Genomic DNA, 25,619 nt, shown 5'->3' with positions numbered 1-25,619 from the left:
CAATTATGTAATGTTTCCAAAAGTTGAAACACAAAAGTGAGGTGTTAAGCTTATAACGCTGATTAAAAGCAATATTTAAATGAACTATTTTATTTATCTGATAGCTTCCACAATGGTCCCAAGCCGCTGTCCCAGCTGATGAGCGAATCCCTGAGCCAGGATCCCGTCAGTCCGGTGCTCTGGCAGCCGCACCTGGAGGCGCTGGACCGCCGGACCGGCATCATCCTGCAAAGCATACGCGACTGCATAAAGCGCAATCCGCCGGGCGACGTGGACGGATCCGAGACGGACGTCTCCTCGTAGCGATAAGGAGGCGACCGGAGTGAGCCCACACAACATCCTAGAGCATTAGATTAAATCCCCTAGCTGTTAGTCGCGTGTCCTGTGTGTTGAAACTGAAACAAAAAAAAAAAAAAAACAATTAGCGTTAATGTTGGTGGCAATCGGTCTTTGAAAAAGATCAACGTCCTAAGTGAAGGAATCCCTGTCGCTCCATCTGCACATACCAAAAAACGGAAATTAGAAAAGAAACCGAAAAGAAGGCCAAGAGCCGAGGGCGGAAATGAATTCACTCCAAGTTTATACTTTCACCTAGATTGTTTGTCGCGCTGCTGGAAAATGCTTTGATTGGCAATGAAATTTGAGTACCTCCCACCCAATCGCACACGCCCAAATCAAACCGAGCACTATCGTACGCTTACAGTGGGTGCCAAAAGTAAACGAAGACGCAATGTGCAAACAACTTGAATGTGAAAGTATAAACTAAAATATAGGGCAAATCTTGACATTTTGCCAGCGTGCGCCAGAAGGAAACTTGTTCAAAAGACTATAAAACATAAACAACAAGAACTAAAACTGAAAGGATAACTACAAAAAATTGAAACTATTTTCTAAATATTTATTTATAATTTTTGCATACATTTTATGACTTTTACATATACACTTTTGCATACACTTTTCTCGTATGCAATGATGCCCCTACTTCCCACGCCCATTCTCAAGAAAAGTTGTTGCAAGTTTAGTTCGTAAGTTGACCTAACATTATGATCGATATCAGGCGTAGCTTTATCCGATTCAAGGATCGTCTTATTAGTTAGTCCAATCAGTTCCAGCGAGAATCATGTACTTCATCATGTCGGAAGCAAAACAAAACGTGAAACAACTACTGTTAACAAACTAATTCATACTATTATTGAGTACATAGCTAAGTTAAATTTGTTTTTATTATTGTAACGTTTTTCAATTGTACCTTGAGTGGTTGAGATAGAGATCATTGATTGGCCAAGAAAAGAAAAAGTGACAGGTGAATTGAGTGTGAAAACTATGAGAAAAGAACAACAAAAATGTGTTAGACATAGTAAAATTTTAGTGAAAATTTCTGATGTAATTAATAAAAAAGTACCAAAGAAATCTTGTGTGTTTTAATAGAGTGCTATTACAGATCACATTCCGTTCCTGAAATAGAATCTTAGTGTGGGCAGGGCTTAAAGAGCATGGCGTTCGGCTCTTCGAAAATTTGTATAAAAAGAGAAAAAAATATTAAAAGAGAATTTAGATATCTCTTATACTAAAAAAAAGAAGAAGATCGATCGCTGCTCAATTGGGAACAGTATTATCATTGCGGAGGTTGCCTTATAAAGAAGGCCATTTAGCAGCTGTTGGGGTCAGTTTTTCGCTAGCTCTGAACGGAGCACGTTGTGTGATTTTTTTCGCTTAGTTTTTTTATCAATTAGGTTTCCAAGTGAGTTCTGTGATGTTTTTTTGTTTACTTACGTGTTTTTTTTTTTTTTTTGACAAATTGAATTATGTCTATTAAAGTTGAATAAAGGTTGAACGAGTTCAGCCGGGAGATCAAGTGTTAAAAGTAAAATAATGATTATGCAATCGCTCAACACACCATATTCCAATTCCATTCGAATGTCCAGAAGTGATTGTTTTCATTTGGTGTTGGGCCCCCAACCGCCTATCGCCCCATTGCCCATATCAATTATTTAAGGCAGTACAACTGACGTGTCTCAATGTAAATGAATGAGTTCGCGATTCCATGGGGGATTTGCTGCTGGCCATAAAGATGGAAAATCAACATAGCCCACCTTATGCAAATATCCCAGCTAATCAACTTGCAGAAAATGACCACCCATTCCGTTGTTGACCTGCGCTCGGACACCGTCAGCCAGCCGACGGACAAGATGCGGGCCCGGATGGCCACCGCCGTGGTCGGGGATGACGTTTATGGCGAGGATCCCACCGTCAACGAACTGGAGGCGCGAACAGCGGCCATTTTCGGCAAGGAGGCGGGCCTCTTTGTGCCCAGCGGCACCATGGGAAATCTACTGGCAAGTGAGTGGCAACTGCCAGGAGTCGTAAATAAGCCCGGCTCATTTTCCGTCTCTGCTTTAGTGGGTTTCCGTAGTGGGGAATCGCTTATGTTTATTAGTTTAAAGCGAGGCCAGTCTCAGATTACACAAAAGGTGGCTGGTTGCGTGGGCGTGGGCCGAGCGAAAAGGTGAAAGAAACAAGAAAGCAGTGCTCATATCATGCATCAGGTACATTATCGTAAAGGCTAAGGGCAGCCATAAACATAACATTAATTTTTATAGACTTTAATATTAGACGTGGACGTGTGCCACACAGTCGAGGTCGAGCAAGGGAAAAGAAAAACTGAAGGATAAAGGACGAAGTTGCAAGGAGCTACCGCTTTGGGCATCGCAATCTGGAGTAATTTATGCTTTCGCTCAAATTAATATTTCTAATGGAATTTGAAGTTTGCATTTTATTCAAAAGAAAACTGCTGCACTCATACTTGTGATTGTGATAATTTTTCAAGAGGGTTGCTCATTTGGTATGCAGCAATAAAAGAGTGATATTTATATGAGTACTTCCTGGTCTTAATTAAGATATTTCATTTAAGAACTCGAAAATAAGGGAAAAGGCATTTCAGTTTACTATGTTCATTATCAAATCATAATAAACCTTATCTTAGAAAGATTATGCACACTTAAAGCTAGTTAAATATCTATTAAATTACTAGGTATTAAATCTTTACAGGAGTAATGCAAATTTTTAAACGATAAGAATCATTAGCTAAATTTTGTAAAGTAAGAAGTGCTATTGATATCAGTAACAATTAGTAAGGCTGTAGTAGTTGTATTAAAGATGAGTTCAGAGCTAAACCGAAAAGCCTGTGGCTGAATCCTTGATTATCCCGAGCCAAGCGAATACTCCAATGTTTCCCTTGATAATCTCCCCAGTTATGGTTCACTGCCATCGTCGTGGCACGGAGGCCCTGGTCGGCGATTTATCGCACATCTTTCTGTACGAACAAGGTGAGAAGAGCAAACACTCCGCCAGGACTCAACGACTCCAGAGCGTTTTCATTAATCACGTTTAGGTGGCGCCTCGCATTTGGCCGGAGTCCAATTAGCCACTCTGAAGAACGAGCAGGATGGCACCTTTAGTCTGCAGGATCTGCGCCGCAGGATACGCCACGAAGACTGCCACGAGCCCATCACCTCGCTGGTGGTGGTGGAGCAGACCCACAATATCTGCGGTGGCAAAGTGGTGCCTCTGGCCTTCTTGGATGAGCTAGCTGCTCTGGTCCGACAGCCGGGCGTGGGCACTGGGAACGCCCGTATCGCTCTACACATGGACGGAGCGAGGGTCTTTAATGCGGCCACCGCCTTGGGCGTGGGAGTGGAGCGCATCTGCCGCGATTTCGATTCGGTATCTATCTGCCTCAGCAAGGGCTTATCGGCTCCCGTGGGATCCGTGTTAGTCGGCTCCAAGGCCTTCATTTCGGAGTGAGTTTAACCCGGCATGACGGCATGAGTGTCTAATACGCTGCTTGCCGGCTAATATTTGCTTTTCCGGGTTCCGGTGACTCCAATACTTCGATATAATTACGGAAATTGGTGCTTAGCTGCAGTCCATTTTTAGTTATTGGTAACTGTATCTTAGTAATGGAATTATTTGACACTACTTACATATAATATAATTTTATATTTGATGTTAGCCAATAACAAATACCTTTCTGCGTATAGAGCCCATCGACTGCGCAAAGCTTTGGGAGGCGGAATGCGGCAGGTGGGAGTGTTAGCAGCAGCTGGACTGGTAGCTTTGGATGAAGTGGTACCACTTCTGAGCAAAGATCACGAGCGGACCAATAAAATTGCCAACGGTTGGTGTCATGACGTCTAACATAATTGCACACCTATAAATATCTATTTCCTTTTCAGCTATATATGAACTGAAAAGTCCCAACATTACCGTACACGTGTCGTCTGTCCAGAGCAATATCCTTCTGGTAGAGATAACCCAACCCAAACTGACGGCCAGTGAGTTCTCCACCCGGTTGAGCATCGTTGATGCTGGTGAAGTGGAAGCCGGAGTGAAGGACAAAAACGGAGCCGGAATCGTGGTGAAGGCTAGTGCCCGGGATTGGGCATTTGCGAGACTTGTGCTCTACCATCAGGTGGACGATGAGCAAGTGGACCTGGCCATCAGGAAGCTGAAGTACGTCATCGGCCAGTACGACAAGCAATTTCCCAGGACCTAGACATTTGTAATTCTTTTGAATATTACTGGAAAGACAAACACAATTAGATTTTGCATTTTGTCGTTTAATTAAAGACATAGAGGGAGCAAAAGAAGATCTCAAATTTGTATTATTGCCCCTTGAGTGGGTCCGAGCTGCGTTTACATTCACGCATGACCGGGCATCGTTCCGTCGAAGCTGATGGACATCCGGCCGGGCTCCAATCCCACCGCCCATTGGGCTGCTGCTCCGCCGACTCCTGCTCCATTTCCCCAGAAGTTTTCCCTTGTGTGTCTGCATGAGTGCCCGGCTGAATGAAATAATAAAATTATTTTTAAAATATTATTGTCAATCCAGCGATGTGCTCATCGATTTAAAAGCCTGCAGTGCCCAGTGCTCCATCCTCGCAGCCATCGGACAGTTGTGATTTATAAGCAAACTTATCGCCGGCGAAGGCGGAATGCGCTCAAAATGATTGGATACCGGCATCCAGGGTCTCTGTGTGTTCCCTTACAATGGATTAGAGAGCTGGGCTGAGTGAATAGCAGAGCCATACGAGGGGGCGGGGCACGGCATTGAAATGTTATATTTTATAAATTATGCTATGCCAAATGAAACGAAATTCAATTAGAGAAATTGCTGAAGCATTTGATAAATTGAAATTGAATTGACTCGGCCAAAGTTGGTCCTTTGTCTGCATTTTGAGCCTCCGTAGATTCTGGCCGGGATTAATGTGTAACGAAAAGTCATCTGCCCAAATGGCAAGTAATTATGGAAGGTTGATTTTTCGGAACTGCACCACTGGAACAACAACAACGAAGTCGAGTTGTGCCCGAAAGTATGCAATGTCCCCATTAAAGAGCCACTTTTCACTCTCACCCCCAAAAGCACACGCATGCGAGCTTTGCGCGAGTGAAACGGGAACACGATGTGCGAGGGAGCTGGGTAGAGGAGGGGCAGTCTATAAATAGCTCCCAGACATGCGACGCTGGGTGTGAAAATGTGTGTTTGCGGTATTGCTTTTTCAGCCCATCGCTCCATCATCATCATCATTGCAGCAGTAGAAGTTAATAACCCCCCCGGTAATACACAAACAACCAAATTTCAACTGGAAACTCACTGCCGCAGCTTATAAACGTGTTTTTGCGCCCCCATTCGTAACATGTCAGGATGGCCGAGCGGTCTAAGGCGCCAGACTCAAGGCATTCAGTCTTGCCCTTCGCAGAAGGGCGTGTACGAGCGTTCTGGTCCTCTCTGAGGGCGTGGGTTCGAATCCCACTTCTGACAAATTTTTTTTTGTTTATTTACTTTTCCTATTTAAAAAAAAATATATTTAATTGGATATGATGAAGTCATTATAATTTAAAGTTATCTAATTCTAGCAATGGAAAATAAATTAAAAATATTTTAAGCATTATGCGCCTGAAAATAGTAATTAAATTCATTCAAAAGCCAACTGTAAACAATAGAAATGCTAATTTAAAAAATTAATAAAAAGCCTGACATAGATAACAAATCGTTTTATTTGTAAAAGCTTGCGTTATCAAAATCAGGGGTTTAAATGCAATTATATTTCCACAATTAATTAATAATTGTATGCCTAACCTAAAACCTATCCATCCCATTTCTTTCAGCTTTTTGCAAAGGCCAAACATAGTTTATGAATTTTGCATACTATTTAAGCCATTTTTAAAATGAGCTCTTGACATAATTGCATGGTCTTTCTGTTTTGTAAACATTTAATAGCATTTGAGGCCAATTAACGTAATTACATGGACCGGTAGACAGATGTGTAGCATGTAGTGCATTCAATTATGTGGCACACTCGCATTTCCCAGCCGTTTAAACAAATGAATTGCTTCTAATGAAGTATTTAAGCGCACCTTTCTGGGCAGCCGTGTGTGCGATTTAGTTAAAGTTGAAGTAATTTAATTATGCATTTACACGGTCGACATGTTCAATTAACTAAAGCCACGTTACGTCGGCGCCGGCATTAATTTCTGGGGATTTTCAATTCAAACTCGCCTCTTAATGGGCATTAGCATGTTTATTATCGCCCCGAACGGCACCGACTTTATTGGCCATGGCGCTTTATGGCACGTGCCACGTCTGCCAGGATCGGATGGGTTGTGGCAAATGGGTTTCATATGCGCGGATACATGATGAATAGCGCAGCTCCTTGGCCCAATAAAATATGATGGAAAAACGCCATTCCCTCATTATGCCAGACGGGGATTGGCGTGTTACACTTTTCGGCGCCCGAAATGACAATCTGTCATGGAATAAAGTCGTAAACCCGGCAGTCGCAGCCCAAGGAGTTGGCTGGGATTGTTCTGTGTCCCTTGCTAAATTGAAATTTGCATGAAGTCCAGCCCCCCACAACAACAAAATGATTATTCAATTTCAATAGGCGTCTTGAAATCCAACACAAAAATCTACAATGCTCGCCTTTTCAACAGGGTAAGGCATACATTTGCAGATGAATTGTCATATCCGATTGATGAATGTAGAGGCATTTAAACAATGTGATGTGTCAAAAAGAACAGGCTTTTGAAATATTTAATTGCTGGATCGCAACTTAAAAAACAATTTATTTAGAACGACGCCATGCTTGCAATATGCTTTCGATGTGTGCGAAATTTACTTTGAACTCCTTTCATCGAATGTCCCGCTTGTTCGATGATTTTTCGGGTGCTCTAATTTAATTAATTGCATGCGCCTAACTAAAGTCAAACAATTTCCGTATTTAATCAACGAGAAAGCAAACGAATGACTCAGACCCAGCGTCAAAGGCGAAAGAAGAGACGGCCATAAAGGATACTGGATGATAGATGCGGGGTGGTGTGTGGTTGTAAGTCATGCGAACTCATTTCGAAAATTAAGCAAATGTGCTTAAGTATAGGTGCGGTGTGTGTGTGTGTGTATGTGTATGCACAGTATGTGTATTTGCTTTTCCCTATTTTTCCTCTTTCCCCGCTTCGATGTGTGTGTTTGTTGGGGGCGTGGCTGGGTGAGCATAACGTGATTGCTGCCAATTTCACAAAGCAGCAAATTGATGATGAGCTAATGCTTTGAAAATTATTGGGAAAAAATATTTAATAGGTTTACGTCGAGCTCAAGCTGCGAACAAAAAATAAGGGACGGCTCGAATGGGTAGAGAAAGTGAGACAACTTGGCTAAAAGGGAAGAAAATATTCTTTAAAGCTTGGAGATGTCATATTAGCATTCCTAAAACCAACCTTTCATAAATCAAAAGCTATAAAATATATGCATGAAATTTAAATAATTAAATTAAATGCTTAGTTTAATTAATTTTTTATTGGGACAAAATGTACTTACGAAGTGGGCAAGCCTTCGGGGAACCCCAAAACATTACCACTTAGACAGAAAATGAGGTATGGCTTTCTGTAAATAAACGATGGCGTATTTTGAGGGATGTTCCCATGAGTACAGTCAGGGTTTTCCTACAATCGACAAACATTGGGATACCCGTTGATAACGCTTATCGGAAGATTACGCCAAGAGAGATGTGGTATATAAGCATTTGAGACCGGGCCAAAAGCAATCAAACACAATCGAATTAACATGGTCAACGGAATAGCCATTTTATTGCTTTGCGGACTGGGTCACATCCATGCGAGCCATTTAAAGGAGGAACTTCACTTGGTTCACCACCGCTTAAGCAGATTCAAGGAGTCACTATTCCAGGATATTAACCACGAAATCATAGACACTCGACCTTCTAGTACAAGTGATACCCAATGCCTGGTGGATATGAAGGAGTTATTTGCAGGGCTGAAAACTGGCAGCTACTGGGCACTCAAAAGTAAGTTAAAATCAATAAGTTAATTGCGAATTTTATGTAAAATGTTATGAAATATTTCAGTGCTCGATTCCTGGGGTTCCTTTCCCTCGGGCCTATTGTACGGAACCTTTTACGATTTGGGCAACTTCGATGAGTGCCTCAATATAAATCAGGAGATCAGCAGTAGCCAAACGATTAAAGGAAAATATTGTTTCATGGCTGTGCCCCTAAGAGATGTTCTTGATACCGGAATCGAATCCTTGGAAGGCATGCAAATCAAGATTGCCACCTGTTTTCCGGCCTCCTGTTCGGCAACTCAAATCGAGACGTTTGCTGGGCAATTATATCAAAATAAGGTCAACTCAAGCATGAGTTTTAATATCAGCATCGATGAGGACGGTTGCCAGACAAGCGATCCTGTTCCTTGGGATGGTCTCACCATTTTTACAGTGTAAGTATAATACAATTGAAGCATGTTTATAACTTATTTCTAATTACAAATGTAATTTACAGTGTTATTTTGTCAGTGCTTACTTTAATAGTGGTTAGCTCAACACTTTACGACTATTTTCTTTGCACAACTCAACAAACACCTGCCTTGATAAAGATTATATCGGCTAGAGCGAATTCCCGAGCTCTTTTCCGTCTTGAGGTTGGCAATTCCAATTCGAATGTCATTGATTGCCTTCATGGAATTAGGTGCATGTCCCTCATCTGGGTGGTTTTTCTGCATGAGCATATGTATTCCCTGATATCCCCAAATATCAATTTTACCTATGCGCTTGCGGTAAGTGTGTGATGAAGTATTTGCAAGGACAACACACTTTAAATTAAATATTTAAATACATTTACAGTGGCTAGAGAAACCGACCTCAAGCTTCTTCATACATGGCTATTTCTCGGTGGATACGTTTCTATTTATTGGTGGCCTACTGGTATCCTTGACAGCTCTGCGAACCATGGAAAAGTGAGTACAAATCTTTAATCATATTAATTGGTAATTTAATTAGTAAATTGGCTTCAGGACCAATGGAAAGCTAAATATCCCTAGGATGTATGTGCATCGCATTATTCGCATCCTGCCCGTTCTGGCCATGGCAATCTTGATCTACGTAAAACTAATGCCGGTTGTGAGCGGCGGACCCCTTTTCAAAAGTGGGTTTCATGGCAAAGAGGAGTGTGTGAATGGCTGGTACTGGGACCTGCTCTTCATCCAGAACTATGCAACGAAAACAGTTGTAAGCTCCACACTAAGGCTAGGCCCTTGTTTCCTTCCTAACAATTTCATCTTTTAGTGTCTTGATCAGTCGTGGTATTTAGCGGTGGACATGCAGCTGTACATCCTCTCCCCTTTACTCCTGTTTGGCCTTTACAAATGGGGCAAGAAGGCAGCGTGGGCCATTGTTGGCATTGTGGTTTTGCTTTCAGGTTGCCTGTTTGCCACCCAAATGGTCAATCATTACTCAATGAGTATTAAGTATGTCCTTTTACCGCTATGCAGTCACTTTATTTACGCCTGTTATTTTGCAGAAATGGTGGTGGCGATGATGAAGCCAACTCAAAGCTGTACCTTGCCACGCACACACATGCAACTCCTTGGCTGATTGGATTCCTGTTCGGATACTTTCTGCACATGAATCGTGGCAGAAAGTTCCAGCTGAGCTGGCTGGTCCTGTGGTCTGGTTGGTTCATCAGCCTGGCGATGATCTTCACCTCGATCTTTGCAACCTATCCGTCTGCGAAGTGGAGTGCTCCTCCGCTATCTACCTTGGATGAATCTCTGTACTACACTCTCACTCGGGTTGGTTGGCCATTGGCCATGTGCTGGGTGGTATTCGTCTGTATTCAGGGCTATTGTGGTCTGGCTAACAGTTTCCTCTCCACCCCCCTGTGGCAACCACTCTCAAGGTTGTCCTATTCCGTCTTCATTTGGCACATGTTCGTCCAGGAGATAAACAGCCGGAATGTGAGAACGAGCACTTACTTTTCTTCCTACACTGTGGTATGTAATGCACCTTTCGAACATTTTAATTTCGTAATTTATATTGGTATCTTGCAGATGCTCAACTTCTGGTCTGACTTTGGCATCAGTCTGATTATGTCCTATGTTTTATATCTTATTATTGAGGCTCCTATAGGCGGTCTGCATTCACTTTGGAGTCGAACTGGATGTACAAAGTCGCCAGAGGTAGTACGGCCTGTATTAACTTTTGTTGTGAATCAACGTAATGGTGATGAACCCGAACATAGATAAGCTGTTTGATACTAATAAGTATTTAATGAAGTTAATGTAAAAGTGTACCCCAATTAAGTAAGTATAGTTTATCGAATTATTTTCATGAAGTTTTTCTTACTAACTAATTAATCGCGAAAATTGACATTTTGTTGTAAATAATACTTGGTTGCAGTATATAAACGTTACCCCAAAAACGCTTACTTACTAATCGGTTGTCATATTAGCAGATAACGCTTATCGCTTCTGATTTGCCATATAAAATCACGGTCGATTCCCTCAATGCTCTCAATCGCAAGTCAATTAAAATGGTTAATGTAGTTGGTGTTTTATTGTTCTACGGACTGGTGGCCACCTGTGCCTTGGAGCTTACGGATCCTGATGTTTCGAAAACATATGAATACATAAGTCAGTTGCGGCCATTAGGATTGGAATTCGCGGAGTTCTTCAAAAATGTGACTCTGGAGAGCCTGGGCGTATCCGACTCCAAGTTGGCCAGTGCGGAGGATGAGTTATGTTCGGTGGAATTGGCGGCAGTAATGAATGGCATCTCGTTAAGAGAAACTTGGGCTTTAAAGAGTAAGTCAATCCAAATTCAATTGGCCTGCAATACGAATACTATTTTCAAGCTATCTTTTAGTGATCGATGCATGGGGTTCTATTCCCAACGGACTTCTGACTGGCAATTTATTCGATCTTGGTAACTTTGATGAATGCCTTTCCATTGAAAAAGTGGTCGGTGGTAAGAGAATACGAGGAAAGTTTTGTTTCCTTCTGGCCAACAGTGCAAGGATCGCGACTTGCTTCCCGGCTTCATGCTCGTCCACGCAAATGGAAACATTTGTGGAGCAACTGATGGCATTGATAAACTTAAACAGCTCTAGCTTAAAAATGAGGATCAGTGGGGCGAGTTGCCAAACAAGTGAAATTGAGCCATGGAATGGACTGACTATTTTCACCATGTATGATAACTTACATTTCCCTCAGAAGGGTTGTCTTAAACATTTTGATTTCAGAGTTATCCTATCCTTGATGTGCGTTATTGTGATTTCTGTTACGATATTTGATTACTTCCTGTGTGATGATCCCAGTAAGTATTTAAATGCATTACCTCCCAATGAAGTTCTTAACACCAATGCCAATATTCTAGGGAGTATTCCAGCTGTGGTTAAGACTTTTTCGGCTAGAGCCAACTCTCGCGCACTTTTCCGCATCGTCCCAAATAAAAGTAATCCAAATGTGATCGAGTGTTTCCACGGCATCCGCTGCATGACACTTTTCTGGGTTATCTACTGCCATGAATTCATATTTTTTCTGACATCGCCAAACCTTAACCGGTTAGATTTATATACTGTAAGGATACATAACAAACAGACGTTGATAGGTTTTGTAATAATGTATATATTTTAGTGGACCGTAAAACCATTTTCCAGTTTTGTGCTACACGGATACTTTGCAGTTGACTCTTTTTTCGTCCTAGGAGGTCTTTTGGTATCTATGATTTCCCTGCGTTCTATGGAAAAGTATGTATATATCGAGTGTCATTTAAAAACGGAATTTATATGTTAGCTCTCAATAGATCCGGTGGAAGACTGAACCCAGTTTTGATGTATCTGCACCGGATACTTCGCATTTTGCCTGTCGTTGCAATCGCCATACTAATCTATATGACAATGATGACTGTAGTCAGTGGTGGTCCAATGCTCAAAAACGGTTACCATGGCATGGAGTATTGTTTAAATGGATGGTTCTGGACTTTGCTGTTCATTCAGAACTATGCAGTGCAGAATATTGTGTGTAATAATACATTTACGTAATGGCTTTAATTAGATACGACAAGATACGGCAACTACATAGAGATAGTTCGATAAATAACGTTATCAAAGCGCGGAACCAGACTACTTTTTTTATTTCCTAATATGTATTTATCTATTGATTTCAGTGTCTGGATCATACTTGGTACTTGGCAGTGGACATGCAGCTATTTATCATCTCCCCGATCCTCTTGATGGCTCTGTACAACTGGGGCAAGAAGGCAGCTTCTGGAATCGCAGTACTTGTGGTTTTGCTATCTGGCTGCCTTTTTGCTACCCAGATGGTCAACCACTACACGTTGCTTATTAAGTAGGGTTACTGTTTTAATTTGATATTATAAGCTGAAGTGTAACCTAACGTGCTCCACACAGAATTAACGACGGCGATGACGGGGTTCCCAACAAAAAATTGTATCTAGCCACTCACACTCACGCTGCTCCTTGGCTTATTGGATTCTTATTTGGCTACTTTCTGCATATAAATCGCGGAAAGAAATTCCAGCTAAGCAGGCCTATTGTGTGGTTAGGCTGGATTCTCAGCTTGGCGATGCTTTTTACATCGATTTTTGCTCTATATCCGGCTTCCCAGCTGACTGCTCCTCCTCTTTCCACGCTGGAGGAATCCCTATACTACACCCTTACCCGGTTGGCTTGGCCCTTGGCCATTTGTTGGATAATTTTTGCCTGCATGCAGGGCTACGGTGGTTTGGCCAATAGTTTCCTTTCCACACCCTTGTGGCAACCACTTTCCAGACTTTCCTACTCCATGTATATTTGGCACATGTTTGTACAAGAGGTGAATAGCAGGAACGTGCGGACTAACACATACTTTACCAACTACATCGCGGTAGGTTGTTATTTGCAACAGTAATTGTAATATTTGTTTTTTAATGCTACTTAATTTTGCAGATGGAACGTTTCTGCTATGATCTTGGCTTTACCGTGCTTATGTCCTACATTTTGTACCTGATAATCGAAGCCCCGTTGTGTGGATTTGATAGTATTCTACGTGGCCGAAAAGACCCGCCAGCTCCTAATAAAGCAAACATCATTTCTAATGAACGCGGCATGGAGAACAGAGACCCCGAAGATCAAAATGGGCACGAGACCAACCCGATAAATATTTCGGAAATACATAAATAATTTCAAAATGATTTTAATTATTTTTCAAAAATGAATAAATTAGCCAACGTCTCTCGTGAAGTTAAAGCTTTTCTCTTCGTCTACTTAACTTACTATCTTTTTGTTCGCCGTATTAAGCAAATGGTTTCAACACCTTGTAACCTGATAGTAAATCAATATGACGATTACCTGATATCAGACAATAACCCCATTGCGCGGTAATTATTTCTCAACTTTCTGGATTTATAGTTCCTCAGATGGAGGCGTTCATACAGGCGGACATTTGCACATCGCATCTTCTAATGCTCCTGATCAAGAATATCTATACTTTAAAAGTTACAAAACGCTTCCTTCCATTGATACCTTCGAATCAAGCATACTCTATACTTAACGCGTAACGGGTATTTTAAAAGAGCAGCTCGAATCGTTATATCCTGGTTACCTCAAAAATGGGATTATAGGACTGATATCCTCTTGGAGATCCTTCGCCGAAATCTTTTTTGAACGAATTCTAAATATAATACGGCTGATAGTGTCTTCAACGGAATTAATCGTTTTCCATGCTTCACCTAGCGACAATAGTTATATCCAGCAGTTGCAAGATGCATCCAAACTTTAAAAACCTAGAACCATTCTAAGTTAAATCAGTGGCAGTATAATCAGGAAGACACATAATGTGTCTATGAACATAACTTAACAATAAGATTAGGACCATGTGAACTAAACACTGAAGTTCGTGTTTTCAAAGTTAACAGGGTAGTAATATTCGAGTCTCCACTTAAAAAATCAACCTTGCCCTTATCGTATTCAATACTTATCGCTTGTATATAAACCCTCACGATTTGGACTGTGACCATTAATAGCGATTCAGTTAGCATGGTTAAAATTCTCAGTTTTATTTTGCTTAGTGGGCTGGTGCTCATCGGTGCCATACAGTCTGAGGACAGAAGTGTCCTGGAAGAATACCAGCGCCTGAGGAAGCTCAAACCGTTGGGTATTGAGTTTGCCGATTACTTTCAAAATGTAACGCTAAATGATTTGAGCCTGTTTGACTCGCGATTGCCCACACAGGCGGATCTTCTGTGCTTAAATGACTTAACTAAGCTTGTCTCGGCTCTTCAAGGTGGACAATATTGGGCATTCAAAAGTAAGTTAACAGTTCAAATTGCGAGATTGGAAAGAAAATCATTAGTGATTTACATTCAGTGATTGACGCATGGGGAGGCATACCATCTGGTATTTTCACCGGTAACGTGTATGACTTGGGAAATTTCGACGAGTGCATCAATATCAAGAAGGACAGCATACGTGGAAAATACTGCTTTTTAGACGTTTCACCCGCGAAAATATTGGGAGTTGAGAGTTCATTAGCCGGAATATTGAAAATTAAGACGGCTACATGCTTTCCGGCTTCCTGTTCGGCCACTCACATGAACAAGTTTGTGGATACGATTTTAAAAAGGATACTGAATGTGAGTATACCCAGTACAGCCATGAGTATCAGCGATGATTCTTGCCAAACAGCTGAAAGCGAGCCCTGGAGTGGACTAACGATTTTAACAATGTAAGAATGTTGAAATTTTAATTGATGTGCCTTCTAATCATTTCTGATTACAGAGTCATACTGTCACTGATGGGCGTAATCGTGGCTATAGCTACGTTGTACGATTACTTTTTGGTCAAGAGTCAGGGTAAATGTTTATAATACCACAACCTAAATATTAAAAATTATATTAATGTATCCTTACCTCACAGATCAACTTCACACGGCTGTCAAGTTGTTTTCAGCCAGGGCCAACTCTTGTGCACTTTTCCGCATTGTGGTAAATCAATCGAACCCGAATGTAATTGAATGCCTTCACGGAATTCGGTGCATGTCCCTTTTCTGGGTGGTTTGGATTCATCAGTATGATAATGTGTTTTCTGCGCCAAACATTAATCGATTTAGATTTCTTTCGGTAAGTACAATTTCATTTTTTCAAATAAATATTTTATATATTTTTTAAAATTTAATTACTTTTATTTTTCTAGTGGCTTCAAACGCCTTTCACAATGTTTTTTCTGGAGGGAAATTTTTCAGTCGATTCATTTTTCTTTATCGGAGGTTTCTTGGTTTCATTAAATGCACTGGGAACAATGGAAAAGTACGTTTTTAACTCTCTTGGAAATAAAAAATTTAATTATTATGAATTTGCAATAATTTTTCAGAAACAATGGCAAAATTAATGTTCCAAGAATGTATATACGCCGTTTCATCCGCATTTTTCCTATTCTGGCTATGTCTATTCTGGTCTACACACAACTTACAGGTGTTTTGGGGGATGGGCCACTTTTCAAGGGCGGATATAGTAAGAAAGCATCATGTGCAAAAACTTGGTACATGACCTTGCTTTTCGTTGTTAACTTCGCAAATGATATGGTAAGTGGAAACTGATGTTTAATTTATAGTTATTTGATGACTTATATGATCCCAAACCTGAATATTTTAGTGCCTAGATCATACCTGGTATTTGGCGGTGGACATGCAGCTTTTCCTCATATCTCCTATCCTGCTATTTGCTCTTTATAAATGGGGCAAGAAGGCTGCTGCTGCTATCGGCGTTCTAATAGTTTTGCTATCTGGATGCCTGTTTGCCACCATGATGGTCAACCACTATTCTATAAAGAGGTAAGATAATAAAATATAGTCATGTCCGAAAAGTGAAAAACTTGTTTATATTTCACAGTCTTGACTTTTCCTTGCAAAAGAAAACGTATTTCTACACCCATACTCACGCTGCTCCGTGGCTCATTGGATTCTTGTATGGCTACTTTGTGTTCTTGAATAAGGGAAGAAAGTTTAAAATGAACTGGATAGCGGTCTGGTCGGGATGGATTCTTTGCCTGGCTATGCTCTTTACCTCGATCTTCGCACTCTATCCGAAACTTGAGTCGGGAAAGCCTTGGCTAATGACCACCCTCGAAGTGTCATCTTATTACACCCTTACCCGTGTGGGCTGGCCCATGGCAGTTGGTTGGGTGGTCTTTGCCTGTATGCAAGGATACGGCGGGATGGCCAATACTTTTCTCTCCTCTCCGCTGTGGCAACCTATTTCCAAATTATCATATTCCATCTATATATGGCACAGTTTCATCCAGGAAATAAACAAACGAATTGTTAGAACAAATACGTACTTTTCGAATTATCAAGTGGTAAGTCAACAGGTATTTTCATATTGATAATGATTATTTTGATCTTATTATTATTTTTCAGATGCTTAATTTCTGGTCAACCATGGGATTCACTGTGCTTTTTTCCTATCTCCTGTACTTGCTAATTGAGGCGCCTATTGGTGGACTTGACCGCCTTTTACGCCCAAAAAAGAAAGCACCAGCAGAGAATAAGCCGATGACGAACTCAGACCGAGTGGGCGAAGGCCATGGACATGATGTTGACTTAAGCAACCAAAGAGAACTGGAAGGTAATGACTCAAGTGCTGACCAACTCGCTGAAAAGTCTCAATAAAATCAGCAATAAATATCTTTATTGATTCAAATTCCGAAAACCATGTGACTCTTTAATCCGCGTGCCTTACCTTTATTTAAAGCTATTGTCACGTGTACGATAAGGTTGATTTAAATAACAGAGATTTCGTATGCTTAATCTTACCAAGTATCTATTGGTACTATGTTTTAAAAGAATTGATTAAAGTTACCTGCAAAGATTAGCTTATCAGGCGTTTTCCATTGAACTTGTTAAGAAATGACTAATGTCACTGATGGTGTTCGTAGACGGTGCTTATCTCATTTTAATTCGTATATAAAAGGGGTTCCAAGTTCGGTGAGAAATCATTAGTAAGAGTTAAGCCAGCATGGTTAACATAGTCGGAGTAGTTTTCCTCTGCGGTCTTGGCCTCATCAGTGCCGGACGCTTGAATGACGAGGATGTTCTGTCAGATTTGCAACGCGTCAGCCAACTCAAAGGACTTGCCCTTGATTTTGTTGGTCAAGTAAAGGATTTTGATGTGGAGGAGTTGAGCACCCTGGAAACCCGAGTGCCAAGTCAGGAGGATATGCTGTGTCTAAGCGATTTGACTGCGCTTACGACTGGACTTCAAAGTGGCCAGTACTGGGCACTGAAAAGTAAGTGAACTTTGAACCGAAACCAAGTTCTCATTTAATGGCCGTATTATCTGTATTACGCCAGTGTTCGATTCCTGGGGTTCAATACCATCTGGTCTACTAACGGGAAACATGTACGACCTGGGAAACTTCGACGAGTGCCTCAACATCAATCATGGAGTCAGCCTGGGCAGAACTATCCAGGGAAAGTACTGTTTTCTTTCAGTGTCTCTTGCCCAGGCGCTGGGAGTCCAGAGTTCGATCATCGGCCATTTTAAAACTGCCACTTGCCTACCGGCATCCTGCTCGGCAACTTATATGAACACGTTTATGGGTATGGTGACGAAACAACTGCTTAACGTCAGTATTCCCAGCTCGGTAATGAGTATCAGCGAATCCAGTTGCCAAACAAGTGAAAGTGTACCATGGGACGGACTCACCATTTTTATGATGTAAGTGCGCAGATATTTTAATCAGCTTTCGGCTTATTCTTCTGATTACAGAGTGATCTTATCGGTGATGGGCTCTTTAGTGGCTTTGTTTACCTTGTGGGACTACTGTCTGGGAAAGAATCAGGGTGAATAAACAAAATCTTATCGATCCGATTCAAATTTCACAACAATTAGTAAACTTTCCAGACCAGCTTCCCACCATTGTAAAGGTGTTTTCGGCCAGGGTCAACTCTCGTGCTCTATTTCGCATTGTAGAGGTCAACTCTAGTCCAAATGTGATTGATTGCCTTCATGGAATTAGGTGCCTGTCGCTCATGTGGGTTGTCTTCTGCCATCAATATGTTATGGCAGCTCTTGCCTCAAATATCAACATTTTCCATGCCATATCGGTAAGAAAATATAAACTTAATTAAATTTAAATTTCATTTAAAAATAAATAAATTATTTTTTTTTAGTGGGAGGAGACACCCTATGCCAGTTTTATTCTGCACGGCTTTTTCTCCGTGGATTCGTTTTTCGTCCTCGGCGGTCTATTAGTGGCTCTCATTCCGTTGCGTATGATGGATAGGTACGATGACTATTTTACTTTGATTTCGACACACTATGATGATATTGAATTAAATTCACAGAACCAAAGGTAAACTGAACGTGCCTTTGATGTACCTACATCGCTTGATCCGCATAGTTCCCCTTTTGGCGATAGCCATTGTGATGTATTTGAAACTCATGCCCATCGTAGCTGACGGACCTCGATTTGGCAGTGGGTACTCGGGAACAGTGGATTGCGAAAATGGTTGGTATTGGACTTTGCTCTTCGTGAATAACTACACCGAAGAAAAGGTAGGTCCTGATTTGTGCTAATCTCAATCATAAGTAATATCTAATCTTTGGACTTCAGTGTCTGGGTCATACTTGGTATCTGTCGGTGGACATGCAGCTGTTCATTCTATCGCCGATCATGCTGATCGCGCTCTACAAGTGGGGAAAGAAAGCAGCTGCAGGCATTTTTGTCCTAATCGTTTTACTTTCCGGCTGTCTCTTCGCCACCATAATGGTGAACAAGTACTCCTTGGTGCTTAAGTATGTAGATCTTGGTTCATTTCGGTAACCCAGTTTGCAAACTATATATATTTGTCTAGGAATTTTTCAATGGATGCACAGAAGGATTTGTATTTTGCTACACATACCCATGCTACGCCTTGGCTGACAGGATTTCTCTTTGGCTACAGTCTGCACTTGAACAGGGGAAAGAAGTTCCAGCTTAGCAAGGTAGTTGCGTGGTCAGGATGGATCCTTTGCCTGGCCATGATCTTCACCTCGATCTTTGCCCTCTACCCCTACGCCAAGTGGACGGGTCCAGATCTGTCCACCTTTGCGGAGGCTTCCTACTACACGCTCACTCGTGTCGGCTGGTGCATGGCCCTCTGCTGGGTGATCTTCGCCTGCATGAATGGATACGGAGGACTGGCCAATAGTTTTCTCTCCTCCCCGCTTTGGCAACCGCTCTCTAGACTATCCTATTCCGTCTACATGTGGCACATGTTCTTCCAGGAAATCAATATCAGAAGTATGAGAACCAATTCATATTTCTCGAACTACACCATTGTAAGTGTTCAAGTGTTCATTTTGGGCTAATAGTGGATACCTTAAACTGTAACCATAATCTTTCTTAGATGCTCAACTTCTGGTCCACATTTGGATTTGCCGTGCTGTTTGCTTATGTGATGCACTTGGTAATTGAGGCGCCTTTTGGTGGTCTCGATTACTTCCTGAGGCCAAAACAAAAAACTCCCCCTCTGGTTAAACAGAAATCCCAGATAGATGACAACGGACACAATAACCTTGAGGAGCTCAAAGTAACGACTCCAACACCTGCTGAAAATTAGTTGTAACAACGATCCTGCATTCCTAATAGTCTAAGTAATTTATATCTTTAATGTAAGTAAATAAATGAACATTATTTTTTTACCAAGCAACACGGTTGTTTAATTCATTTTCCTAAAGCCGGTTAGTGGTTGGCCAGCTCCTGCCTGAGTAAGACATTTATCTACGACTCCTACGCTTCCGACTGATGGGGCTAGACCCACACCAGGACCCCACCCCACCCCGCCACTTATCTGGTTGCATGCCCCGTGTAAATTTAAGCCTGAAAACAAATGGAGAACTTCTTGACTCGCGTCGACTTCGCTTAGCCCGATGCCATAAACTACGTACGACTGCCGTTGCAACTTCAACTCCAATTGCAACTGAAGTCAGGGTTCTGGGCCTGGGCCGGCAAAGCGATCTGGCTCCGGATCCGAATTCGAATTCCCACTGCGCATATTTTATGGCAGTTACGCGGCTGGCGGGCAACTTAATTAGTGCCTGCTGGTGCGCTTCGACCCCGGGTCGGGTTCGACTCCCGTTTCCATTTCCACTTCCACTTGCACATCCACTTCGATTGCGGCAGGGACAGCTGCAATGCACCTGACATTTAACATTATTACGCGGCGCCCCCGTCGAATACCGAATGAGAATGAGAACGCGAATGAGACTGAGTTGGCGGCCATTACAGGCAGCGCCTTAAAGTGGCATTTTGGCGGTACTCGCGTTTAAGCGGCGTTAAGCTTAATGTGCACCACATTGACACCGCTGCCGGCACATGGAGGCCCATGTGGAATATGGAACATGTCAGATGGAGCCTTAACACCCTTTTTTCGGTGACAGTGATGCGATCCCAAATCCTCAAACATAGGTCAAACATACTGGTCAAATAAGTTTTTTTTATTTTTATAATAAAAAAATAATATTCTGAAAATGTTATTGAAAAGTAATGGTAACCCAAAAAAATGTCATTAACAAGCTTTGAGTACACACTATAAGGAAATGACACTGAATTCAAATGAATTCAAAGTACAGAAATACAAAAACATATTTGATTTTTATGATTTTTTTAAAGAGTCTTAAGAAGTTGGCAACACTGCATTTCGTCGGCTCAGTTGCATTAACGTTTTGTGACTGCGCCAAGGGTTGCGTGTTCGATTGCAGTTGCTTGCATTTAATGGGTTAGGGAACACTTCTGTGGGAGGTCCAGGCCACTTACGATTCATTGAATTGCCCCCGAATCCCGACTCCAGTGGGGCACAATTGAAAATCGATCCGCTTTCGTGTCGCTGCTGTTTTCGGTGATGTTTTCGGTGCATCCCTCTTAATGGACAGACAGTATCTTTTGACCCACAGGGAGGTCGGTATTTGGGCGGCCGTAAGTCTCCGAAATAAGCTGTTGTAATATGCTACGAGAATGACTCTCCCCGAAGAGAGGTGGCTTTTGACAGGACTTCCAATTAGCAGGAGTCAACTGCTCATGTAAACATTTTCCGATTTAACTTTCGAAATTCTGCCGCTTTGCCAGAGCAAAGAACAAAGTACAAAGAACTTTTGTGTACATTTGTGTTTATTATTGTATAAATCAAAAGATAAAGTTGCACACAGAGTTCCTGTTCCGCCCTCCGCCGTCTGTACTCCTTTGGTAAGCTCGGGATTCGCTTGGTTAGGTTCTCCTGGCCGGACGGGGTATCCTCCGGTTGTTCCATGCACTCCGTGTTCTGTTTGCATGCAGAGGCGCAGTACGTAAACTAAACGGAGAGCACACATACACTTGCATGTGGGAGGCGTGCATGTTTGTGGCATTATAAAATATATCTGGGCAGCAACAACAATGGTGGCTCTTTGGGGCTCTGCCCAATTTCAAAGTTGGTAATGGCAAAATGGCGATCTGGCTACCTCTGGTGCTGCTGTTGCCGCATTTAAATGCCAAACTTCACCGGACATGCTTCATAGCTCTAATTATACATGCGCCTTCCTTGGAACGCCTTCCGTTATTCGGGCGAAGGAAAAAATACAATATAGCCAAGGAGGACAACAATGGAGCGCGCAGAGCCAGGACTCTCGTTATTGTTATTGTTGTTGCCATCGTTGTTGTTGTTGAGACTGCATTGTTGTTCGGTTTGTTGGCCCCTTGCCAACAGGCAACGCGTCGTATGCGCAATGTGGCCTGCTATTTTTCTAACCACATCTAAGCACACACAGCTATGCTCAAAATAATAGTAGTGGGGTGTTTAAAAAACTTTATATTGTTTATGCAGCATTATTTAAAATGCGAGTCTTTAGAATCTATTTAGAAGTGATTTTTGACATATACTAATTTTATAAAAAACATTATATTTATAATATCTTTTCATTTTTACTTCTATTATTTTGCTCATGACTGCTATGGGAATGAGTGTATTGACGTAAGTGTATGCGTGTGGGAGGGAGACAGTGACTTTGGCTTGAGTCAAAACCTCTGGAGAAGTTTGCATGTCTGCTTAGTAATTCAGAGAAAAGAGAGAAGCGAAGGCCCGTCACTCTTTTGATTTGATTAGTACCCACACAAACACAATAAATTTATGTAAATTTTGCCAGCATAAAATATGGCATTAAAACGTAATGTGCAACTCCAGGCACGCAAAACCGAATCGGGGAAAAAATGAAGACATTATGCTCGAGCCAAGATTATAGACTTGCTAATGTGCCGCTGACCCTCGATGACCGAGGCAGTACAATTGTCGGACTAAAAACTTTCATTAACAGAGAAGCATTAGCATATTTGCTTAGCGCCGCTTTTATAAATCACTTCATTGACATTTTTTACGAGGCGTCAAATCGGCGGTCGGGGAGTTTGCTGCCAAACTTTTCGAGAACAAAACATGTCCAAAGTCTGAGAAAAGGTCTGAGCCTGCGGGCGGCGTTTGGGGATCGGGACACCCGACCCATGGCCCACAACCCATAGCCCTTGGCCAAGATTGACGCGCCGCTTACGTGCCACGGAACCATTTGTCTTAGAGCCGCACTTTGCGTGTCTTAATTAGCGCCCCACCACCTTCCACCGGAGGTTTGCATCTCATCCTCCTACTCCTCATGAAACAACAACCCGAGAAACTTTGCCGACGCCAAGTCGAGCCTGGAATTTATGTATCCCAGATAAGGGAACACTGATAAGACTATAGATTCCAGGGCCTTGGCCTGTCTTTGCCCTGAGTTATTATTGAAGACGCGACATGCTAATGAACTCGGCTAAGAAATGGGCTCCAAGTGGGTCACAAAGGAAAGTTTTATTTCGGGGCAGGAAAAACTTAATTAGCCGTGTTTGTGGTTTACACTTTCTAATTTACTAGTATACATAGCTGCTTAGATACAGATTGAGTATTAGCCTTGGTTGTAAAGCATTTGCATTATAACTACAGCTAATGTTCAGCACTTTTGACTTGTGTGCCACCAAAAACTCTTTTAAATAAGGGCAATGTACAGTTTCTTGAAAGTCTAGTTTAAAATGCAGCACTTAGATTACATGCAACATTAAGTCATTAATTTTTTAAAGATAATAGCATGACTGGCGTTGAAACTTGCATAATCGGGTCACTATATACGAAATTCCCGCTTACTGAAAAGTGCGGTCTAGCTTTGGTGCCCAGAGAAAAGCCGCCTTTGTGTTGTTAATGAAACTTTAAGCCTTCAGCCGCCATTGTCCTGGCCTTCATTGGATATTCGAGGGGTCAGGTGGACAGCTGCCGGCTGATAAAGCCCCGCGAATGCTAATTAAAGCCTCGCACTGCGCTCGAATGTTCCGCCTCTGGCTGAGCGTATGCAAATCGTGTAAATCAGAGAGTTTAGTGCCACTGGCCACTGGCCGTGTCCCGCCATAAGCTGCCATATTTAGTTAAGTAATCAGGATTTTTGTGGGAGGCAGCCTGGAGGTGGCAGCTGGTTGCCGTTGGCCAGGGGGCGTGGCTGGAAGGGGTTCAAATTGTTGACTAGGACAACAAAAGAGGTTTCTATTTTTCTGCCCAGAAGACTGGGGCTCGGGGCCCCATGTATTTTGTCGATGACTTTGTCCTTTTCCCCCCAGCTGATGTCCGTGTTGCTGACGGGGTGTGCTACTTGTAGTTGTGTGTATATTATTATGTCGACAGGACTCCCCCAGTGTCTGAGGACACACTGCCTTGTCCTGCCTTTGTGGCTGGCATGTGGTGCTCGTTAAATGCTAATTGCCGCATACTTGTAACCACTTTATGTGGATGCCTTTGTGCAGGCAACCCCTGCCCCTGCCCCTGCCCCTGCCCCTGCCCATAACCCCACCCACAGCCACACCAGTGAAAAACAAGGCAATTCCGCCCCCAATTGGGTGTCGGGCTAATTGAAACTGTGCACGACCCCTAGGCCCGTCCCCGCATTTGCAGCGAAAACTATTACCACATTTCGCGGCCATCAATCAAAGGCTTAATATCCGCGAGCCTCATGCTCGGTTCCCTTGTCAGTGGAATGAGCTTGTCAGAGCGAGGGAGACGGCACAAAGTGCATCACTCGACCGCTAATTTGGGCCGTAAATAGGAGACTCACTGCAGTTTCCAGCTGACCTGCTGTTGGCCTTTTCGAAACTCTGGTATTCATAACGTAACGAGTCAGTTTCGCATGCAAATGTCACCAGTTGTGCAGGCCTAAACGGCAGGGTGGGTGTGGGTGGCTGATAGGGTTGGCTCAATGCAGCAAGATCATGCTGCCATATGTGACCTGTGCGAAGACGAACCCACTCGATTCCGATTGCCGGCAGTTCGAGAGCTAAACCTCATTAGAAGTGGCCCACTGCCCCTCCTCCACCTCTGCTTCCTCTGGAACTTCTGAACGTGGCAGCTCTCATTTTAGCATTTATCGTTCAGTTCTTCAATGACTAGGCCAACTGGCCATCGGGCTAACGGGCTCTCTTAATTACCGAACATCGGTCAAATGCGTTTTTCTATTGGAAGCTGGTTGAGGCGGGAGTTCATCAGCCTGCTCCTCAATTTGCATAATTTCCAGCCCGGAAGCTCAAGTGCGGCGCTGATTGTGGGGGCTCATGACTTTCATATGCTCCCCGGGTTCGGGGATGCAACGGCATCCATTTACCCAATTTGTTGGGCAGAATTTATTTGTATAGTCCATGTCAAGGATGCTGATGCTGAAATGACATTACGGCCCGTGTTCGACGGTTCGAGGCTTCGAGGCTGGAAAAAGGAATCAATATTATGCAAATAGCCAAAGTGGTCAGCCGACCCACAGGACCACCCACAGTTCTTCCAGCCATTTCGTTTCTGCATTTCAATCGACGAGAAAATGATGGCAATGGCATATTATTTTGCTGCATTTCATTTCATTCGTTGTGCAATAAAGTGCATTTTGATTTGCCTTTAACAGGCATCGGGAGTGGCATAATAAATTATGCATGGCAATGCATGGACATTGTGTTAACCTTTTTATCCCATCCAAGCCATCCGAGTTGATTTCCCCCAAATCAATGCGGAAAACTTTTCATATATATATTTAAATTTTTAGCTCTAGCCATAGTGGTCATAAATCGCCATCTGCCACGTGCCCACTGATCACCATCTTTCAGCACCGCCTTTTTGATTAAGTGTCTGCGGCAGGACCCCACCTGGTTCTCCTGCCACGCCCACTTCCTTGGCGGCAAGCTGGCGCTGTCAGAAAGTTCGCTGCACTCATTAAT

At 42.5% G+C, this 25,619-nt stretch overlaps 6 protein-coding genes and 2 non-coding genes across 13 annotated transcripts in view, besides 1 other annotated feature; 7 read left to right on the top strand and 1 right to left on the bottom strand.

The window, feature by feature from the left end:
• CG31145 (uncharacterized protein) overlaps positions 1–1,403 on the top strand; it is a 63,909-nt gene extending 62,506 nt beyond the window's left edge. For 3 of the 5 annotated variants that reach the window (NM_001369999.1, NM_001144629.3, NM_001144631.2), the window contains one exon: positions 105–1,403. In NM_001369999.1, coding sequence (NP_001356923.1) covers positions 105–309 — 205 coding nt within the window. In that variant the 3' untranslated portion in view covers positions 310–1,403. The remainder of the gene's footprint in view (positions 1–104) is intronic. The other 2 variants (NM_170079.4, NM_176547.3) reach the window with 1 other exon arrangement.
• A 255-nt stretch (positions 1,404–1,658) lies between these two features.
• On the top strand, positions 1,659–4,647 carry CG10184 (uncharacterized protein). The gene is made up of 6 exons (NM_142904.4): positions 1,659–1,741; positions 2,127–2,340; positions 3,252–3,326; positions 3,392–3,800; positions 4,041–4,177; positions 4,236–4,647. The coding sequence occupies exons 2-6, from the start codon at positions 2,130–2,132 to the stop codon at positions 4,553–4,555; spliced, it is 1,152 nt and encodes a 383-aa protein (NP_651161.1). The 5' UTR covers positions 1,659–1,741; positions 2,127–2,129; the 3' UTR covers positions 4,556–4,647.
• Positions 4,648–5,698: 1,051 nt separating this feature from the next.
• Positions 5,699–5,821, top strand: tRNA:Leu-CAA-2-3 (transfer RNA:Leucine-CAA 2-3). Its single transcript has 2 exons — positions 5,699–5,736; positions 5,777–5,821. It is a non-coding gene; the product is annotated as a tRNA-Leu (tRNA).
• A 2,298-nt stretch (positions 5,822–8,119) lies between these two features.
• On the top strand, positions 8,120–10,593 carry CG10183 (uncharacterized protein; the record flags this gene model as incomplete). The annotated part of the gene is made up of 8 exons (NM_142903.3): positions 8,120–8,360; positions 8,421–8,790; positions 8,853–9,126; positions 9,194–9,306; positions 9,364–9,574; positions 9,635–9,816; positions 9,870–10,341; positions 10,399–10,593. 8 exons carry the CDS (start codon positions 8,120–8,122, stop codon positions 10,591–10,593), a joined length of 2,058 nt encoding a protein of 685 aa, NP_651160.3.
• Positions 10,594–10,880: 287 nt separating this feature from the next.
• CG16723 (uncharacterized protein) lies at positions 10,881–13,529 on the top strand (the record flags this gene model as incomplete). Its single annotated transcript, NM_142902.3, has 9 exons — positions 10,881–11,151; positions 11,213–11,534; positions 11,589–11,662; positions 11,723–11,925; positions 11,983–12,095; positions 12,152–12,365; positions 12,515–12,696; positions 12,759–13,233; positions 13,296–13,529. 9 exons carry the CDS (start codon positions 10,881–10,883, stop codon positions 13,527–13,529), a joined length of 2,088 nt encoding a protein of 695 aa, NP_651159.3.
• A 206-nt stretch (positions 13,530–13,735) lies between these two features.
• Positions 13,736–13,862: a mobile genetic element.
• Positions 13,863–14,002: 140 nt separating this feature from the next.
• On the bottom strand, positions 14,003–18,269 carry asRNA:CR46469 (antisense RNA:CR46469). Of its 2 annotated transcripts, none has more exons than NR_167847.1 (3): positions 16,683–18,269; positions 16,284–16,596; positions 14,003–16,166 (listed from the first exon to the last, which is right to left on the bottom strand). The 2 variants fall into 2 exon arrangements; NR_167848.1 differs by having other exon boundaries at positions 14,003–15,460; positions 16,012–16,621; positions 17,204–18,195.
• CG33337 (uncharacterized protein) lies at positions 14,385–17,013 on the top strand (the record flags this gene model as incomplete). The annotated part of the gene is made up of 9 exons (NM_206546.2): positions 14,385–14,655; positions 14,715–15,072; positions 15,126–15,199; positions 15,264–15,466; positions 15,540–15,652; positions 15,717–15,927; positions 15,998–16,176; positions 16,235–16,700; positions 16,762–17,013. 9 exons carry the CDS (start codon positions 14,385–14,387, stop codon positions 17,011–17,013), a joined length of 2,127 nt encoding a protein of 708 aa, NP_996269.2.
• CG10182 (uncharacterized protein) lies at positions 17,335–20,034 on the top strand. Its single transcript, NM_142901.2, has 9 exons — positions 17,335–17,630; positions 17,695–18,061; positions 18,113–18,186; positions 18,248–18,450; positions 18,517–18,629; positions 18,691–18,901; positions 18,960–19,141; positions 19,201–19,666; positions 19,735–20,034. Exons 1-9 carry the CDS (start codon positions 17,360–17,362, stop codon positions 19,945–19,947), a joined length of 2,100 nt encoding a protein of 699 aa, NP_651158.1. The 5' UTR covers positions 17,335–17,359; the 3' UTR covers positions 19,948–20,034.
• The last annotated feature ends 5,585 nt before the right edge of the window (positions 20,035–25,619 follow it).

This window comes from Drosophila melanogaster, chromosome 3R (assembly GCF_000001215.4).
Source record: "Drosophila melanogaster chromosome 3R".
NCBI lineage: Eukaryota > Metazoa > Arthropoda > Insecta > Diptera > Drosophilidae > Drosophila > Drosophila melanogaster.
The sequence above is the reverse complement of the archived record's forward strand: the minus strand, read 5'-3'. Positions and strand labels throughout refer to the sequence as shown.